Below are 19,061 nucleotides of genomic sequence, written 5' to 3' on the forward strand. Positions count from 1 at the left end.
ATTGAGAATTGAACAACGATGTTAAAATAAATATTATGTTCTTTATTCGCTATTACTTTCTCCACACTGACAAATCTTACACACCAGACTATTTTCCTAGATTGTCCACATACATCAACGATTATGCAATTCCACGTATAAAAGTCCATTGTACATTAACTTGAGAAGTAAAAAAAGAGGAAAAATGCGGACTTTTAGAATATCTATTCCGATCACGTGTGAGAAACAGATATTATTCATTGTCACTAATGTCCTCATCGGTTGTGAATTCGGAATGTTCATCAGCTGCATCCACATCCTCTGCAGTTTCTTCGTCTGAAATGTCCCATTGCGGATGTTCGGTTGGTATTTCTGGTGCCTCCTTCACATCCAACTACAAAATAAAATACGTATCGTTTACATAACGTATCGTTAAAGATATAAATAACAAAGAAGATTTATTACAATGTTATTTGAATTTTTAAATTACTCACTTTGATATCTTGAGCTTGATCGAAACCCAGATACGAATCGCTACGTAGACACACGGTAAATGTATAAAGGCCTGGCCAGCGTGGTGCCGTGAATCTTAACTGAATTTCCTCAAATTGTGCTAAGGATGTGACGTGTATAGGGGTTGTTAACAGTGTTTGACTTTTGCGATCACAGATATAGACCCACCAATACTCTTGCTTGACATCGGGAAAAAGTGGACAATGCACTTCATGTGACAAATTACTTCTTCCTTCTAGTACTCTCTCCCGTTTAGAGATTCTTTGTTGGAATCTATTTTATAAAAAAAAAAAAAAAAAATGTTCAAAAAAAAATGTTGGCTGTGAGCGAGATAATGATTTAATATATGAGATTTAAGAAAAACATAAATATAAATATTCTTACTTTTCCCATTCAGTATCGTCATCATCGAGAGAGCCATCCTTTTTATCGTGACTATCTTCGTCATCGCTTCGATCACTCTCGGCTTCACTGTCACTGACATCCGACAATTTCTCCTTGGAAGACTCTTTCTCCGTTTTATCATCTTTTTTTCTCGCATTAGGAGTATTGCTGTGCTGAGTATTGTTAGCCACAGCCTGAGACTGCGCCTGTGTATTTTTAGCAGGAGCTAATTTCTTGTTGGTGCCCTTTTTATGCGACTTCTTTTGTCCTTTCTTTTGTTTAAGCCACGCCGGCTTGGCAGCTTTTGTCGACTGAGTTTGTTCTTCTGATGCTTCTTCAATCGCTTCACCACTAACTTTATTATCATCGATCATCGTTTGTTCATTGACAGAATCATCTCCGAAAAGGTGCTTCATGTCTTTTCGCGTAAGCGATACTGTTACTGTTACAATGGCACCAGCGGTATAGACAGTAGGATTCTCATCATCGATTACTGAAAATATAAGTAAATTATTAAAAATGTAATACACTTAAAAGTTAATCCTTTTATAAAATCAACAGAAAACATTGATGCAAATAATAAATTACCTTCTGATCGTACTTTGAAGTCTATATACGGCATATTTCCGAGAACTTTCATAACATCTTCGTACTGGCTATCCGATAGATTTCTAAGTATCAGTCTTCGTTCTTCTCCTTTCAATTGTGCGAATTGTTGAAGACTTTTGATTTGACGCTAAGAGAAAACATATTCATTTTTAAATTATTTTCATCAATAATTATGAAAACATCTTGAGAAAATGAAATTTACTATATAAATGTCACTAATACCTTCTTCGCATGGAAGTATTTTAAATTGTCCTCTGTTATGTGCGGTAATTGAAGGAGAGGATTTTTAAATTCCCAGAATCCTTGGACGATCATTGGGCACAGTTTCATACAGTTTTCTATAGTTGTTATAGTTGGTACTCGCGGTACTATAAAAAAGAAATGTCCATTGATTATTTATTCCATATGTCACAAAATATTTGGAAAAAAAAATACTCACCTCTTCTAGCATAAGCTAAAAGTATAACTTGATGGACACAAGCAACCATTTCTTGAATCAAGTATGGACATTTTCTTACAATGTATTGCCTGTCTTTATCCAACGTCTCAGGATTGAGTGGTATACGTGATAAATGCGCGTGCAACAATGCTCTAGCTTTAATTGAATACAAGTGGCATAATGGTACTTCCTTGTTCTTTTCTCCCAAGTTAGGTAGCTGTTTGATAAGCTGAAAAATGTGAAAGCATATATGTAGTAAGCTTATTACTCAACTGCAAGAAAGATAAAGAAATTATATATAATGAAGTTTACCGAAGGAACTTCTTCACTATCAGAATGTCTCTCAACTATTTCTGCATTACGCTTCTTGAAGAATTCAAAAGAAGCAGCAAGTATCATGATAACTCTTTTTAATGACATAGACGGCGTTTTCACGAAGAAAAAGTAATACATTTCAGTCGTTGTCAGGAGAACCTGAAAATAATTATGGATATATGTAATAATTGATAATTTGTCATGTATAAAAATTTGGCATAAAAATGCCAATTACTTGATCACCAGTGTAGCGAATGCTCTTGTACCACCACATTCCTACAATTGTTGGTAAAGCAACCATGAACACTAATGCGTATAGTCCTAAGACCCATACTGTATTCTCTTTTTCAACGATCCAGGAAGGCAAAGCTATACCAAAACTCATTGCTCCTGGACCATCCGGATTTCCATATTTTTCCCAATTTTTTCGTGCTTCATCGTCCGTTAAAGCTTGATAAGCTATTTTGGTTAATAGAAAAACGACTCCGTTAGTTTATATCAAGATTTAAGATATTAGTAATAGCAATTTAATCTTAGCATAATCTTTATAAATTAATATCAAACATTTAATTCTTATCCGTTACAAGATTAATTTCAGTGCAAATAATCCGACGATTCTTATTGAGCTTTCCTACATTATTTCAGCATGTGCGCAGTAAATGTGTTATAAATTAATTAAACGTGTTTAATAAATATGTAATGTACTTAGTGTTTACACTATATGTTTTGAATCTGTGCATATGACGCTCCGTTTCTTACCTTTAGTTAATTTCATAAAAGCTTTTTCATTTCCAGTTTCCTTATCAGGATGAAGAATTAGAGAAAGTTTACGGTAAGCTTTCTTTATTTCACCTTGCGAAGAACCCTACAATTAGAATCATATTAATTTTTATGCAACAAAAATAATGATATACAAAAAAAATTCTACATTTTATACTCACAGGTGGTATATTTAATATTTCATATGGATCAAAATTGGCCATTTCGTAATCAAATTGAGACACTTTATATGCTAAGAATATTAAGATAAGCCATCCCAGGATAATTAAAAATTTCCTATAATAGTAACGTAATCTTAATTGTGTAAAAAATTTTAATTAATTTTTATAATTGTAAAAATCATAATATCAAAATATTTTGCATATAACAAATGTTATAAAACATGCAAAAACTCACGTTAATAAAGCCTTGGTCTCCTTCCAAGGTTTGTTAGCTTGAAGAATAATTTTTTTCTTTTTGCATCCATCGCATTGACATTCTTTGGCTAACTGATCAGGATCTGAATAAAATTTAAGTTAACATTATTTTTTTATAATTAACCTTTCATTTTATCAGTAAGTAATTAAAAGTATTTTTACAACATTTATGATTAAATGTTGAGATTAGATTAAATCATTATGTAAGACTCAAATAAGTGTCAACTTCAAAAGCTCAATATATTCTTTGCCTATTTATTCAATATATTACAAGATTGTAAAAGTTTAAACATGAAACATAGAATGTGCTCATGTAGTCCAAAACTTTCGTATTCTAACAAAAGTTAGGATCGTAACACATTGTTTCTCTATATGACTGCAGATTACATAATTAAATGCGTATAAATTATAGAATTGACAAAAAAAAGAAAAGCAGATAATTCATTGAAGCATTTTTCGGATTGGGCGAGCTTGACGTTGTGTCCCATGAAAGGATAAAGTGGAGCACAACGTAAATTGCTGATTGCAAGCGGTGCTCGTCCGTCATGTGTACGTGGGACGTCGTTACGTCGGCCGTGTGCGTTACGCGCTTGTAAATTACTCTGTCTGGAAAATGGAGTTCGCCTTGATCATTCTCAGGCTATCTCCATCTCTCTCTCTCTCTCTCCCCCCTCTCTCTCTCTCTCTCTCTTTCGCTAACCTTGCTTCGGGCAACGTGGCCAGAGGTAGTAGGTCCCGGGTACCAGCAGTAGCGCCAAGAACGAGAGCAGAAAGTAAAAGAATGTCCCTCCGCTCTCGTCATACTGGAACTTCTGTCCGCTCATCGCTCATTAAGTACTGCGGCGTTGTTTTAAGTAGACCGTTTAAGTACATTCATTCGTAACATTATCTGGACTCGCGCGCGCGTTGCGGACTCACGGACGACACCGTACGACATGCAAATCAACAGTTAGCGGGAGCCGGAGGACTGCCCTGTCAAGACTGCCAACTCAGCACCGCGCGCCGCCTGGCCACACCGGCACCGCGCACTATCGACTCTGACGTACGCACGCGAACGTACGCACGCGACCACGATCGCCGTGGACTGACGACGAGGACCGGCGTTGCCGTCGACGGTGACGTCGACGGCCGACCGCGCCGCGGGAGGAGGAGCCAACGCGAAAAATCGGGTTACTCTGCGCGCGCGTTTTCTCGCGCGATGAGAGAGAAAAGGAGAGAAAAAACGGCCCGTGACCCGTACGAACAGCCGATAAGAAATAAATGAGACGTAACGAACTCATCGAGATCTCCCCTCAATTAAATTTTAATTGTTTCATTTTAATCGTCGATCCTCTTCGTACTTAGTCTTGGGAGAGCGTCGAGATTGTAACAGAATCTAATCAAAACGGGCTTTTCTCGAAACTCGTCTCGATAAAGTTTGTAAGTTTATAATATTCTCTCTCTCTCTCTCTCTCTCTCTCTCTCTCTCTCTCTCTCTCCTTGGTTTTTGAAGTAAAACAGATAAAACGTATCTTTCTTGGACTTTACGAAAAAACGGAAAGAGAAGCAAGGTGCAACGACAGAAAAGGAGCAAGCTGGACGTAGCAAAGAAAGACTTCGTTGCCATCAAATAACGGGTTTTTTATACGGTTTTTTAACATCGTGAACGCAAAGTGGCACGTGATGCGTGGAAAATGGGAAACAACGAATTTCGCGTCGAAATTCGCCCATTCCGGCGCGAGAAAGGTGGAGGAGCAAGGGGAGGAAAGTATATATTAATTGGCCAATAAATCCCCATCCGGTTGTTCCATGAGTTCCACTCGTCTATTCGCGACACTTCAGAGAGCAGCCTGAACTTTGATTAAATTAATAGATATCAATATTATTGTTTTGTTAACGTGAATAAAATTTTTAATTTAATAACCATATCACGAAAAAAAGATTTAATTACACATGATCAATTACATAATTTGTTTTGCCAATTCTGCCAGCGGAACGAGTCGCTAAATTAATGTCCATTTCCACCAGTGTAAATTAGCTTTAATCCCGGTTTAATTCTCTTTTTCTAATTCGTAAAATTAAAAAAAGGTAAAAAATAAATTTAGATCGAAATTAAAGTTAATCTACATTCGTAAAAATGGATATCATTTTAATTTTAAGAATTAGAAAAAGATAAAGAGAAATTAAACTAAGATTAATGTTAATCCACATTGGTGAAAATAAACATAAATTGATCGCAATTTGGTCAAAATTACTTGACGCATTAAAGATGTCTTTTACATATCGAGATATCTTTTACATAATTATTTTACCTTTTAAAATACTCGATCTGCAAGTTCAAGTTCCAAGAGCGAGAAATTCCTTTAGACTCGAACTTTGACCAGTTTTTGTGATCAATAAAATAATACGAGCACCTAAAGGGAAAAGCGAAGCTGAACGTCAATTGTAAAACGAAGCTCTCCTTTTCTTATCGCGTTCGTTGCACCTTTCCCAGCAATTACCTCCCCTTTTCCTCTCCTCAGTCCTCACTCGAGCAAATATTGCTGTAAATGATTTATAAATAAGTCACCAGAGGCGAAGGAGGATCGTAAACAACATTGTCTTCGCGCCGAAGATGGAGTGGTGGGACAATTTGTTTATTATCTGGGTAACGAAAAATGAGTCATTTCGTTCGCGTATTGTTGGAATCGCGTCATTCGCTTTGCGCGAGAACATCGAACTATCATCAACATCTCGCGTGGCGGTAACAACGGTGAACAACGAGGCAGCGGCCGTCGTGACACTCTTATCGAACGGCCCGATATATCTTTTTTTCCTTCGCGTTGCTATTTAACCACAGCGCGACGTGACTGTCGCGCTGTTGCATCGCGCGCGCACGCACGCACGCACGCACGCACGTAAAAACAGACTCGCGAACGAGTCCGAAAGGAGGAGCGAGTCGCCGTCGCCGTCGGTGACCAACGAATATCAGTTCACGATCGACAGCCGCCGACCCCGAAGGTGCGCGTTGACGCCGTACACGAACACTGCCGACGCATGATTCGCCTGGACGAGAGCAGTCGCGGCGCGGTGACAGGCACGTCGAACGCGCGACAATGTTCTGATAAGATATCCACGACGGTTCTTCCTCAGGTGGGCGATTACGTCAAGGTTAAGTCCGCGCCCTCCTCGCCGCGCGGCCTCCTCGGTCGGATCGCCGCCGGCCCGATCCTGCGACACGGCGGTTCCTTTTTCGTCGTGTCGTCAAAGAGGAACCGCGCGAGAAAAGTCACCGCCGTATCACAAGGTCATCAAACTGTTGCAATTCTATTTTGTAACGGTATTTTGTCTGTTGTGCAGGATAGATGCGAGCCGACAACGCAGACATGTCATCTCTAAGAAATGTCATCGAGTGGACGTCCTCCGACGTGAAGACGTGGCTGATAGAAAATGGTCACGAGGAGTACGCGGATTTGTTTTACCTTCACGAGATCGACGGAAAGGTGCTTCTGACACTGAAAGAGGAAGACTTGAAATCTAGTATTTTGAATATAAAGAAGATTGGTGCTATAAAGAAATTGTATCTAGCCATAAAGCAACTGCAGAGGGACAATGTTGCCGTTCTGTTCGATCTGGGTTACATGGATTTGTTTCCTTCAACAAATTTTTATACTCATCAGAATAAGCATGAGGTAAAGTTACAAGTACAAAGTTAAAGTCACAATTGTTAAAGTTGATTGTAATTGATGTTAAAAAGTATGTTTAATAAATGATTTTAGATGCCCAGTACTGGTACAAATAATGAAACATCTCTCGATCATGAGTTTTATTCAGCTTCGGTATCAGAAGATGGACATGCTTCTCACTTACCACCTGAAATCTGGAAGACAGTCATCAGTTTAGGATATTTATTTATCGTCACGTGGATTACTGCCTTTGTGATGGTTATTGTTCACGATAGAGTGCCTGATATGAAGAAATATCCTCCGTTGCCAGACATATTTTTAGATAATGTACCTCATATTCCTTGGGCGTTTGATATGTGTGAAGTTACTGGTACTCTGCTTTTTGCGATATGGCTTATTGTGCTTATATTTCACAAGTATAGGTAAGGAACGAGGCACTTAAAATAAATAAGACAAAGGATATGATTCGTCAGTACGAATAATTTATTAAATATGGAAACAGATTTATTTTGTTACGGAGGTTTTTTGCATTGTCGGGTACAGTCTTCCTACTGAGATGTGTAACGATGCTCATTACTTCGTTATCAGTGCCAGGTGCACATCTACAATGCCAACCACGGAAAGTTCCGGATGAAGATTGGTCAAAGTAAGATATATATTGATTACATTATAACATATATTATGTCTTTTCTAAATATAAGCAATGTTTACATTTTATTTTAGTTCTGCATATGTTGAGCTGTATAATAAAATAGCAATGGCTTATGTTATTTGGCGAGGTGCCGGAATGTCTATTCAAGGTGTCAGAACTTGTGGGGATTACATGTTTAGCGGACATACCGTGGCGTTAACTATGCTTAACTTTTTCATTACAGAATGTGAGTGAATACTCTATACTGTACAATCACATATTATATGTTTACATGTTTACATATATCGTATATGTTTACACATGTTTGAAATGCTCTTCTTTTTTTATTGCAGATACTCCGAGACATTTGTATTTTTTACATACTTTCACATGGATGCTCAATATGTTTGGCATCTTTTTCATCTTAGCAGCCCATGAACATTATTCCATCGACGTTTTTGTCGCATTTTATATAACTTCGCGATTATTTCTCTACTATCACACATTGGCGAACAATCAAGCATTGATGCAACGCGACTCGATCAGAACCAGAATCTGGTTTCCGTTATTCAGCTTCTTTGAGGCATCCGTTGATGGCATTGTTCCTAACGAGTACGAATCGCCGTCCTTGATAGTTTGCAATTTAGCAGGCACAGGAAAGAACATCTGGCATTGTGTACGATCTCGGATTTTTTTCCGAAATGCGCAGCGCAATGTAAATGGCAGTCTAAGCAGCACAAAAAAGGAATACTAACGTTAAGTAACAGTACATATTCCATTTTTCTTAATTATTACGTTGTACTACGTTTAAGACAAATATGCGATATAGGAAGCTAGTTTTTTGATCCCAATTAATATATATAATGGGAAAAGGGGACAAAAAAGTGATGTTTCTTTGAAAGGGATCTTTCAAATGCCTGAAATATCCAAATTCCAAAGAAATGAAAATAATCCTATATTGTATATTTATCTTTTCAGAATGTTGACTGTTTGTTTGACAAATTTGTTTATATGTTGTAATAATATTGAGCAAAAAAGATGTAATATTGTAATTCCTAAAATATTTATTTTTGCGATAGGATTATTATGATACCAAAAGAGATTGAACTAATTTATGATATAATTAATATTACATAATAGTTAATTTCTACTACAACAGAAATAATGTAATTTAATCATTAAGAACTCTCCAAAGATAATACATAGTGTATAAAGTACTTTGCTAATCCAACGTGCATTCCGAGCATGTTGTATCGTTTAAGATTTTCTTATTTTTTTTTTATAATTGTATATTTATTTACCCATGTAACTTGCTCATACGTACTTTCATTTTTTTTGTGATATAAAAAGGAAGTTATATCGAGGGCTGTGCCGCGACGGCCTGCGGGACGTTAGATTTTATCAGGAATGTTTAATAACTTTTGTTGGCAACTAAGTTAATGATGATGATAATATTTAAGTATTTCTAGATTACATATTTCTTGAAAAGATACGTATTTTTTTGCTAACAACTGAATGTAACATTTTGAGAACAAATATGTGTTATACTATCATGCATTCCTGATATTTGATAAAATTAATAATTTAAGATTCCTGTTTACTCATTACAACCATGTTGAAATAATATGATTTTATTTTTTGCATTATGTGCATTGAAATACATTTTTTCAGTTTTTATTTTTACCATGTTACAAATCCTTGTTTCAAACAGTAATAATTAGATGTAAATTTTAATCAATAGTTCCAAGGTTCATTTTTGCTGATAACGTAAAGAAAATACATATATACATGCTTTTGCTAATGCATAATAATAAAAAGAAAAGCTTGTTTGCTGATTAGAGAAAGAATTAATGTGATTTGCTAATATGGTTGCAGTGAGAACACAGGAAACATTGACAAATGTGGTATTATTATACAGAGGCTGAAAATATTGCTGTTATTGTGACTTCTGATGTAAATTTGTGCGGAAAATACTTGTATGATATGATCGTACGAATAGTTTCTATATGATTATATAGAAGCTATTGCCAACAGCTATAATAGCTTTTTAATATTTCATCCATATCTATTTTTACTTATGTGATAAATAACTTAATCTTGTTGGCGTTAACGAGTACTGATTATTGGTAACTTGTTGATGGTGCCTGATCGTTGGTGTTTATTACTTTATATACTTCCAAAACTGTGCAAATGAACTTTCTCTCGCTAATATCGACCAATATACCGGCTTTCGAAAGACAGTCGGATTGATTTGACGATGGAGAAAAATAGCACGAATAAAAAAACATCAATATTTCAGTAAAATGTATTTTTATCGATGATTAATATGCATTTCAGTATTACGAATCCTCTCCTTCATTTTTTTCTAAAACAGAGAATTTCGGTAAGACACGTATCTTTTTTTTTTACAATTCATAATTGAAAAAAGATTTTGAATTATATAATTTGTTGTTTCTAATCCTTTTATGGTTCATCACATAATAAGTATTAAGATTTCTACCTATGAGGAAAAAAAATATTGTCAATTAATCAGTTTAATAAAGTTGTTTCACACACGATGTAATGCGCATGCGCGCACATAATGGTGCAATCCACGCGTTAAGGCATAACGTGATGCCGAATATACGTACAAACATAAGCACATACATTTAACGTCAAAAAGTTACAATATTTTTATCCTTATGAGTTTCGAAGCGTGTCTTTGAATCACGAGATTTAAATATTAATTTAATTTAATTTAACTTAATATAGTTGAAGTTAATTAGTAGGTTATGATAGGTTAGTTTGAACGAGTTATAATCTTAAAAAATCTGTTAAAGAACACCTTGTTCTAATTGCCAAGGGATGATTATGGCAGTATTTGTCCACTGTTCACGCTTTCAACGTTTAATTGGCTTGAGTAACAATGTTGTTGCTTTATTTTCGGATTCCACACGATATTCGGTAAGCTTGTAATAAGACTGAAGCTGTTCATTTAATTTTTTTATAGATTATGTGTGAATTATTTATTTAATTAATTTATTGCGTAGTTGCAGAATTATAATAAATCACAATCATTTGCAACATCTATCAATGACATCAAGGATGAAATCAAGTCAAATACAAAGAAACCAGAGAAAAAAATAAGCAAAGCTATGGCGATGTATTTACAACGTACTAAAGAACATGGTAATAACTGATTTTTTTTAAACATTTTTTTAAAGGATTTAATTTTGAATTAATGTAATGTATAAGTGCAATATATCAATAATTTATGAATATTTTTAATGTATCATTTTTTTTAATTTATCAGATGAATTTATGAAGAAAGAAATTATAGAATATGAGATAGGAAAAAGACATTTGGCTAACATGATGGGTGAAGATCCAGAGTGTTTTACACAAGCAGATGTAGAAGTATAATAATTTATATAATAAATTATCAGTTTTATAAATATCTAAATTATTATTTATAAGATATATAATTATTTTTAGAGATCAATACAATATCTGTTTCCATCAGGATTGTTTGATCCTAAAGCTCGACCAATAATGGATCATCCAGAAAAGCTTTTTCCAAATAAGAAAGAAGCAGAATTTGATGAATCAGGAAGACCTTTCCACTCTATGTTTTACACCTCAAAACCAAATTATTATCAGACACTATATGTAAGTTTCTATAATTAGATTTATAATATATAATATATATATTTATAATATATACAATATATATATATATATATATATATATATATATATATATATATATATATGCAGAAGAAGTATATAATATTTAAAAAAATTATTTTCACATGTAGGATATTATGGAGAAAATCAAATCTTTGAATGATATTGAAGATTCTTTGATAAAACAAGGGACCTTACCTATGGATAAAATGTATGTTAAATGTTTAATTTATAGAATGAATATACGCGCGCGCGTGTGTGTGTGGGGGGGAAGGGATACGCGCGCGCGTGTGTGTGTGGGGGGGAAGGGATACGCGCGCACATACACACAAAATATTTAGTATATTAAAAATTTTTTAAATGTTCCGTATAATATGATAGCTATAATTGTTTTAAAAAATATATATTCTGTTTTTAGCAATCTCGTAGGTTCTACGTGGTTGTTACATCATGAGGTTGAAAAATTATTACTTGAAAGTATTAATGATTATGAGGTGAATAATAATTAATAATAATGTATCGACAATTACTACAATCTTTCATAACAAAAATTTTAATTATTATAATATACATGATTTTTTAATTCTTTTAGTATAATTATCTGATTACCTCATTAGAACGATTGTGTGATCATCCATTGTCAAGGCATGCAACGGATTTCATTATAAAGCATCGTAAGATGCTTAGTACTTATAATACTGAAGTAGTAATACCATCTGTGAGTATCCATTTGTATATAATAATGGATGGAAATAATAGTTGCAATTAATATAAATTATATATTTATTGTTACATATAAAGTTGGAACACGACAGCACAGGAAGGCCATATATTACAGTTAAAAGTAATTAAACTAATGATTTTAACATTCATATAATTAAATCGTTAGATAAGTATCATAAAACATATATTATTGCTAATAATTTTAGATTGTATGAGAAAGTCTGCAAAAGGTGAAGTAACAATTTGGGGTAATGGTTCTGGAAAGATTACTATTAATGGACATGACATCACATATTTTGAAGAAATAGATCATCGCGAACAGGTGAGTTATTCTTTGCTCAACTCTTTGTAAAAAATATCAGCACTAAGTTCATTAAGAAACATTTCAAGTTGTTTAAAACTATCACATAATACATAATATAATTTGACTAGAGATTTTGGTATTTACGTTAAAATAAGATAATATTACATTCTAGTAATGTTAGATAAATTCTAGTAATGTACGATAAAAATCTAAACAAATATAATCATTGTTCAAGAATCTTTATGCAATAATATTTATGAAATATTATTAAGATGAGTATTTAAAATATTCTTTAAAATATACTTTTTTGTGATATACAAGATGAAACTCCTAACTTGCACATCTCGAAAAACTTATGAATCTTAATCGTATGAAAAATTGTTATATACAAAAATTGCATGATTTCGAGGGAATCATTACATAGTGCATATATTTTTTTAAATGGAGCCATTTAAAAAATTTCAAGGTTTTGTTTTTGTAAATGGAAACCTTTATTTTTTATTACATATTTTTATAGCTGACTTCGAGAGCTCTTCAAAACATAATAAAGTATTTTTTAGCAAGTACTTTCTGAGTTATGAATTTGATATTCAATTTGACATAAAGTACAAAATATCTCGTAAATTATTCATTTTTTAGCAACTATATCTTAATATATTTATACACAGAATAATGAGATTAATCAATTGATAATACATAAAGAAAATACATAGTTCTTCTTCTATTCTTTATAAAACATGAGATTTGCAATATGCAACAACATATCTTTTTTGAAAAACAATTATGTATTTTCTATAGAAATGATATATATATCATTTGACTCATTTCATTATTTGTGCATAAAAATATCAAGATATAATTGTCAAAAATGAATATGAGATATTTTACGTCAATACTTTATGTCAAATTACATATCAAATTCAAGTCTCATAACTCAGAAAGTACTTGCTAAAAAAATATTTTATTATAGTGTTTTGAAGAGCTCTCGAAGTCAATTATACAAAAATATGTATTAAAAAATGTGGGTTTCCATTAAAAAAAAAAAAAAAAACGAAATTGACCTTGAAATTTTTTAAATGCCTCCACTTATAAAAAAATTTATGCATTATGTAATGACCTCCTCGAAATTATGCAACTTTTGTATATAACAATTTTTCATACAACTTAAGATTTACAAGTTTTTCGAGATGTACAAGTTACGTGTCTCACCCTATATTAATTTCTGCAATACAAAACAAAAATTTATCTCATAATTGATGTCACTACCTTATGTCTATATGACTGTGTTCCAATTTTTTATATCCAGATTTATATATATAATCCTAATATAATATTTGCAATATGATAGAAATAACAATATTAAATTTGTGAATACATATTAATATATTTATCTTTGTCTTATTAATTATTTGAATGATAGAATGATTGACTATATATTTTGCTTTATATTTATCTTGAAAACGCATCATATTAATATTAATATTAAAATTATTAAAATTATTAAATAAGATACCAAATAAAATTATTTATTGTATTGTGTCTTAATATCAAAGTCATTTATTAGACCATAATATAATTATACCAAGTTAATGTTCCTAACAGTAAAATTATTGCAATATCATTCATATTATGACTACTCTTTGACATTTAAATCAAAGAAATCACATCTTTAGTAAGTTAAATTTATTAAATTATACTCGAGATATATAATTAAAATATTTTGAAAGTTTATCTTATGAAGACAATTAAAGACATTAGACATTAAATTTTGCGTTGTAAAACAAGAAATTAGATTAAACTTTACATTACATACATTTACATTAACAAATTACAATTATATTTTGACAGCCTTCTCTTGACTTTCATTCATGCAATATCATGCTTTCTTTTAATCTTCAAATTGCGTTATAAATGACGCTGACGCGCATACTTAGCGTAATCCACGACCATGTATGTTTTTTCGCTGTAAATGCGAATATTTAACTTTTAGATCTGTAAGTAGTATGCTTATTCAAGAAACCAAAGAGTAAGAATTTAATATAAAAGTATAGATTCCCAAGTAAACATCAATTTGCATTAAAAAATGTTTGATTTGGAATCAGAAAAATTACGAAGGGAGAAACAAGTGTTGAAGAGGAAATATATTTTTATGTGGTGTCTTTTGATATGTTGACTACGGAGAATGTGAAGTACGAAAAATATGTGCAGTCCTTCGAGGAAGACGACATTTTTGACAAACAGTTTCATCTGATACGGAAACATCCAAGCCTCGTTCGCCGGTATAACCCGATGGAGTTAGCCGCATGCTGCACACACTCTCTCACTCTCACATTATGAACCGATTCGACGAAGAAAAAATGATGTGATTGAGACAATTATCAACGTCCGCTGCCAAGTTTCATCTCGTGGTGTAAACCGCCAGATACTTTTTACTCTGGAACCATCTCCGCCATGATGCCGCTCGCGTACATGCATATGATTTAATACGTTCATGATAAGAACCATTAAATATGAACCAAATATGAAATTTATCACAAAAACATGACTAATGCTCGATTCCACCAACGCAGATTAATTTTAATCTCGGTTCAACTTATTCTTCATCTTTTTCTAGTTCTAAGAATTAAAAAAAGATGAAGAGCAAGTTAAACCGAGATTAAAGTAAATCTACGTTGGTGGAATCAGGCATTAAACGCAGTTTGTTAACTACCGATCGACGATTCGCCTTTGACCTGTGTGACACAAATCTGACATGGAGGACATCGTAACGTTTACTTTTACATAATTGAAACATCTATTAATTTCTCTTTATATATTTTAAATTTAATGATTAAATTTTATTTATATTTATTATTTGATTTTTATTTGGATTTATATATATTTTATATTTAATTTTTTTTATATAAATGTAATAGATATATTCGAATTTCTCAGAAATATTTAGATTTCAGTTACATCATTATTATATTATTATTATTACATTTTTAGTTATATCATAGTTATATCACTATTTTTATTTTTAATTACGTAAACGAATAAGAATTATAGAGGAGACTTTTATTTCTTATTAAATTTGTAAGTTTAATATTTTTATATCTTCGTAATCAGTCAGTTATTGTATCATCATACGTTATCTGGTATTGATCTTGTTATGATATCGTCTTTGCTTTTGAAAAGTGAAACATAATTGTCAATTCAACAATACATTATTCCTCTAAATTATTTTTCCATTTAATTTTGCGGAAATCACGCGTGTGTTTTGTGTTAGATTTCAACGTTACAACATTACAGTGTTTGTAAAATACTTTACCGAATTCTGAATCGTAAATCTTTATATTGAAATAATAAAATATGTATGTTCAAAAACATTACATTTCAAATTAGTTTTTTTATATTAAAACATACTGACTTTAGGGAGTGTCGATTTAAAATATAAAATAGATAAAAATTTAATTATTTATCAATTCATTTTTATTTATTTTGATTAATATAGACATTTTTTGGGATGGCATTACATAGGTATATCACATTTATAGGTAATTGAACTTAATACGGGTACATAATCTCAGCAACAAATTCGTATCGTTCATGTCAACAAAAGAGATGGAAGAAACTGGAGAAAAAAATATCGAAAACTCTACCGGCCCTATTGACACGTACGAGTGCGACTTCCTTGTTCTTAACTCTAAAGTTTAAACCCTCAAAGCAAGATGACAATGAGCTTGAAAATGATCGAGTTCAGTACGAATCGTCGCCACCACCAAATAATTCATGAAGTCCTATGTCTTCCATAGAAGATTACTCCATCATCAGCGAACATGCCAGTTCTGAAGAAATTGACCGCATTGCTCTGCGTATTAACGAAGATTTTATCAAAAACATTCTCACGGAATACAGAAAACGTATGGGCTGCAAATCGCAAGTTTGGGAAAATCTCGAGTCGGACAAAACGAGTGAGATAAATACGGAAATGATTCCCGCTATCAAGTCAACTCTATCTGTCGTTCTGCATAAGACTCTGACGTCTCTGGATGTATTTGAGCGTAGGCTGGACACGTCTCTTACTCTGAGAAAACAGGGATTCGTCGCGAGTGAACTCGAGCTACAATTGGATTTCCGTCCGTTGCTGCAGCACTGATCCGGTACTCACCCGAGATCAGTTTCTGAATACCTTTGTGAAGGATGATTATAAAGAAATTCTGGAGCATCCCTCAATCTTTCTTACATCTCAAGTGGCGTAAAATCCGAAAATACTACGCCAAGATTATTTTCCTATTTGTTTTATGTGTTGATCCTTACGAGTTGGGTGATAATCGCCCTCGCACATAATTACAACGAGATTGTTACAACAAAAATACATGCACATCTCGCCATTGTGCAAGAATGCGGGATGTATGGCTTTTTTTTATGAACACCGTGTGGCGCTTGAGATCTAGTGGTATGCGCTATTGGTGCTCCATACTCGAGGTTTGTCATAAATTTATTGTCATTCCCAGTTATGAAACGGTCAGACAATTCGTTACACAAATGGAGAATCTGTTTGAATGGTATGTAATCCTAGATATGTTTGCCACTTCCTTCATATATATGGGAAGAACGTATACTTGGCAAAGTTATGTAGGCGCCTTCGCCTCTCTGGTTGGAGCAATCTGATGTTGATGACCGGGCAATTACCGGCGTTCGGTGCTTACGTTGCCATGTTCACCAGCGTGCAGGCACAAGTATTCAAACTGCTTTTGGCCTATTTCTGTTTACTATTAGGCTTCACTGCAAGCTTCTGTGTGATTTTTCCGCATTTCAACTTGTTCAGCAGTCCGCATACGGGTCTCATTAAGATTCTCGCAATGATGACTGGTAAAGTAGGCTTCGAGGACTTTTTCTTTTCAAACGACAAAGGCGGCTTTTACAAGAACATCGGAGGAACTTCATGGATTCTGCTGCAGATCTCGGCCCAAATCCCTTTCGTATTGTTCCTCCTGTTTGTGACGATCGTGTTGATGAATTTGTTGATCGGTATACCGGTGCATGATATTAAGAGTCTGCAAAAAACCGCGGGCCTCGCAAAGCTTGTTCGCCAGACAAAATTTATTTACGATGTAGAAATTGCGATTTTCCTGAGATTTACGCCGTTTAAACGTTTCGTCAAGTCAAGTGCATGCGATGGATCGCATTATTCCTCCCGTCACCTTACGAGCCGTTCCTAACTGTTCGTCCATTAAACCCCAGAGAGAAGAGATTACCACGCGATATTCTCTCAGCCGTGTAATAAAATAGCGAAGGAGACAGAACAGTTTTTTTCTAGCACGCAAGAAAAGTTATGGACAGACCTGTTTCACGAAAGCCTATCTGAAAGCCGACGCGCATCGTCAATGTTGCATGTTTAACAACGATACGTTGCAACGCGATTGCAACAAATTCAAAGATGACATCGCGGAACTTAAGGGAATTTGCGAAAAAAGTCAAATTTTTCTTCAAGAACTTATAAAAGCGCAAAGTAATAAAATAAATAAATAAAATTGCCAATCATAAGACGTTGGAAATATTTGGAATTCACAACCATTCGAAATTTAAAATTCGATTACGAGGCAACGATAAGAGACTTTAAAACTTGGGACTTATAGAACATGGCATCGATGCATCATGAATAATTAAAATGTCACGAATTAATTATCGTGTTTATCTTTTATCTCTTCCAGCAAGCATTTTGCTATATAAATTTGCTTTGCTTACGAGTTATTGCTTGAGTTCTGTGATACAAATGGTTGTGTGCAATATCAGTTGAATTTAATTCCATCCATTTTCATATATATGAATTTTTGTGATAAGCATTAGAGACTTGCATAATTTTATGCATAATAGATTCTGTGTTTAAATAATTAAAGTGTTTTGCTTTGCCGCAGTAGTTGTATGAAATCCGAAGAAAAAATTTTAACTAAATCTTCAATTTTCTAAAATATATGCATACGTATTTTTCAAATATAAACTTTTGGTACTTAGTATACTTAGTATGTATTTAGTATCTAAAGTAAAATGAATTTCGTGACGTGAATACAAATGTATATTGAAGAGACCTTAGAGAAAGCAGGACATTCTATTTATATTTATATCCTAAATCTTTATACTTATACAATAGTCTTTATATAATGTCTTTATATAATAACTTTTGTCAGAAAAATTTGCTTGGTTTTGAAGATACGTACAAAGTCTAATCTAATTAACCGGATATCTTTAGATTTTGATGTAATTTGATTTGTTGTGTCACATTTGATTACTTTCTGCTAGTATATTTTGATATTAGTTTTTTTTATCTTTAATTCTTTATTGTATAAATAAATAACAATTTTTTTTACTTGTTTTTAAATTACATTTAATTAATTAACTTAAATTACATTTGATTCTGGATAAGTGTAATTAGATACATTATTATTGCCAGATTTTCTAGAATTTACTTAGGTGCTTCATACTGTATTAATTTGTGCAGTACAAAATAAAAATGCAACATACAACATATAAAACAACAATTTGTGTAGTTCAAAACAATTTATCTCAGTTTATATCATTATCTTGTGTTTATATGACTGTGTTCCAATTTTTTATATCGAGATATGTGTACATATATATATATATATATATATATATATATATATATATACATATA

General features: G+C 33.0%; 5 protein-coding genes across 20 annotated transcripts in view; 4 read left to right on the forward strand and 1 right to left on the reverse strand.

The window, feature by feature from the left end:
* Positions 1-45, forward strand: part of IKKbeta (inhibitor of nuclear factor kappa B kinase subunit beta) — a 9,196-nt gene extending 9,151 nt beyond the window's left edge. For all 7 annotated transcript variants that reach the window (XM_089075494.1, XM_089075493.1, XM_089075492.1 and 4 more), the window contains one exon: positions 1-45. This exon is cut by the window's left edge. The gene's annotated coding sequence lies outside the window, so the exon portion shown is untranslated.
* Sec63 (translocation protein Sec63) lies at positions 22-5,861 on the reverse strand. 2 transcript variants are annotated; one of them, XM_089075487.1, is made up of 12 exons: positions 5,727-5,861; positions 3,416-3,518; positions 3,181-3,295; positions 2,999-3,104; positions 2,475-2,698; positions 2,237-2,398; positions 1,925-2,153; positions 1,708-1,853; positions 1,465-1,612; positions 877-1,369; positions 474-765; positions 22-373 (listed from the first exon to the last, which is right to left on the reverse strand). In XM_089075487.1, the coding sequence occupies exons 3-12, from the start codon at positions 3,220-3,222 to the stop codon at positions 233-235; spliced, it is 1,983 nt and encodes a 660-aa protein (XP_088931613.1). In that variant the 5' UTR covers positions 3,223-3,295; positions 3,416-3,518; positions 5,727-5,861; the 3' UTR covers positions 22-232. The 2 variants fall into 2 exon arrangements, with proteins under 2 accessions (XP_088931613.1, XP_011629698.1); XM_011631396.2 differs by lacking the exon at positions 5,727-5,861 and adding an exon at positions 4,136-4,567.
* A 40-nt stretch (positions 5,862-5,901) lies between these two features.
* On the forward strand, positions 5,902-10,014 carry SMSr (Sphingomyelin synthase related). 6 transcript variants are annotated; one of them, XM_089075499.1, is made up of 6 exons: positions 5,902-6,036; positions 6,754-7,085; positions 7,173-7,501; positions 7,582-7,725; positions 7,803-7,957; positions 8,064-10,014. In XM_089075499.1, the coding sequence occupies exons 2-6, from the start codon at positions 6,759-6,761 to the stop codon at positions 8,462-8,464; spliced, it is 1,356 nt and encodes a 451-aa protein (XP_088931625.1). In that variant the 5' UTR covers positions 5,902-6,036; positions 6,754-6,758; the 3' UTR covers positions 8,465-10,014. The 6 variants fall into 6 exon arrangements, with proteins under 6 accessions (XP_088931625.1, XP_088931626.1, XP_088931623.1 ...); XM_089075500.1 differs by lacking the exon at positions 5,902-6,036 and adding an exon at positions 6,045-6,061; XM_089075497.1 differs by lacking the exon at positions 5,902-6,036 and adding an exon at positions 6,084-6,564 and having other exon boundaries at positions 6,759-7,085.
* A 154-nt stretch (positions 10,015-10,168) lies between these two features.
* mRpS9 (mitochondrial ribosomal protein S9) overlaps positions 10,169-19,061 on the forward strand; it is a 44,756-nt gene continuing 35,863 nt past the window's right edge. For 3 of the 4 annotated variants that reach the window (XR_016138901.1, XR_016138903.1, XR_016138902.1), the window contains exons 1-9: positions 10,169-10,653; positions 10,740-10,878; positions 11,003-11,106; positions 11,185-11,358; positions 11,508-11,587; positions 11,795-11,870; positions 11,969-12,094; positions 12,178-12,220; positions 12,306-12,421. Coding sequence is in view for 1 of the 4 variants with exons in the window: in XM_089075502.1 (XP_088931628.1) it covers positions 10,555-10,653; positions 10,740-10,878; positions 11,003-11,106; positions 11,185-11,358; positions 11,508-11,587; positions 11,795-11,870; positions 11,969-12,094; positions 12,178-12,220; positions 12,306-12,421; positions 14,612-14,740 (1,086 nt within the window). In the remaining 3 variants the exon portion in view is untranslated. Of the gene's footprint in view, positions 10,654-10,739; positions 10,879-11,002; positions 11,107-11,184; positions 11,359-11,507; positions 11,588-11,794; positions 11,871-11,968; positions 12,095-12,177; positions 12,221-12,305; positions 12,422-14,611; positions 15,772-19,061 lie in introns of those variants that run through there. The other variant, XM_089075502.1, reaches the window with a different exon arrangement.
* On the forward strand, positions 16,185-18,070 carry LOC105422132 (uncharacterized). The gene has a single exon (XM_089075507.1). The coding sequence runs from the start codon at positions 16,185-16,187 to the stop codon at positions 16,539-16,541; it is 357 nt and encodes a 118-aa protein (XP_088931633.1). The 3' UTR covers positions 16,542-18,070.

Source organism: Pogonomyrmex barbatus, unplaced genomic scaffold (genome assembly GCF_055798465.1).
Source record: "Pogonomyrmex barbatus isolate J1 unplaced genomic scaffold, ASM5579846v1 scaffold19, whole genome shotgun sequence".
NCBI classification, from domain to species: Eukaryota; Metazoa; Arthropoda; class Insecta; order Hymenoptera; family Formicidae; genus Pogonomyrmex; species Pogonomyrmex barbatus.

What these genes read in the sequence shown, in the direction of transcription:
- Sec63 (XM_011631396.2), bottom strand. Translation starts at nt 4,259, where the DNA reads ATGAGCGGACAGAAGTTCCAGTATGACGAGAGCGGAGGGACATTCTTT. An exon ending in ATAGTGAAGAAGTTCCTTCG is followed by an intron (nt 2,154 to 2,236) that starts GTAAACTTCATT and finishes CACATTTTTCAG; the next exon opens with CTTATCAAACAGCTACCTAA. An exon ending in AATACTTCCATGCGAAGAAG is followed by an intron (nt 1,613 to 1,707) that starts GTATTAGTGACA and finishes GTTTTCTCTTAG; the next exon opens with CGTCAAATCAAAAGTCTTCA.
- SMSr (XM_089075497.1), top strand. Translation starts at nt 6,451, where the DNA reads ATGATTCGCCTGGACGAGAGCAGTCGCGGCGCGGTGACAGGCACGTCG. An exon ending in CTTATATTTCACAAGTATAG is followed by an intron (nt 7,502 to 7,581) that starts GTAAGGAACGAG and finishes ATATGGAAACAG; the next exon opens with ATTTATTTTGTTACGGAGGT. An exon ending in TAACTTTTTCATTACAGAAT is followed by an intron (nt 7,958 to 8,063) that starts GTGAGTGAATAC and finishes TTTTTATTGCAG; the next exon opens with ATACTCCGAGACATTTGTAT.
- LOC105422132 (XM_089075507.1), top strand. Translation starts at nt 16,185, where the DNA reads ATGTCTTCCATAGAAGATTACTCCATCATCAGCGAACATGCCAGTTCT.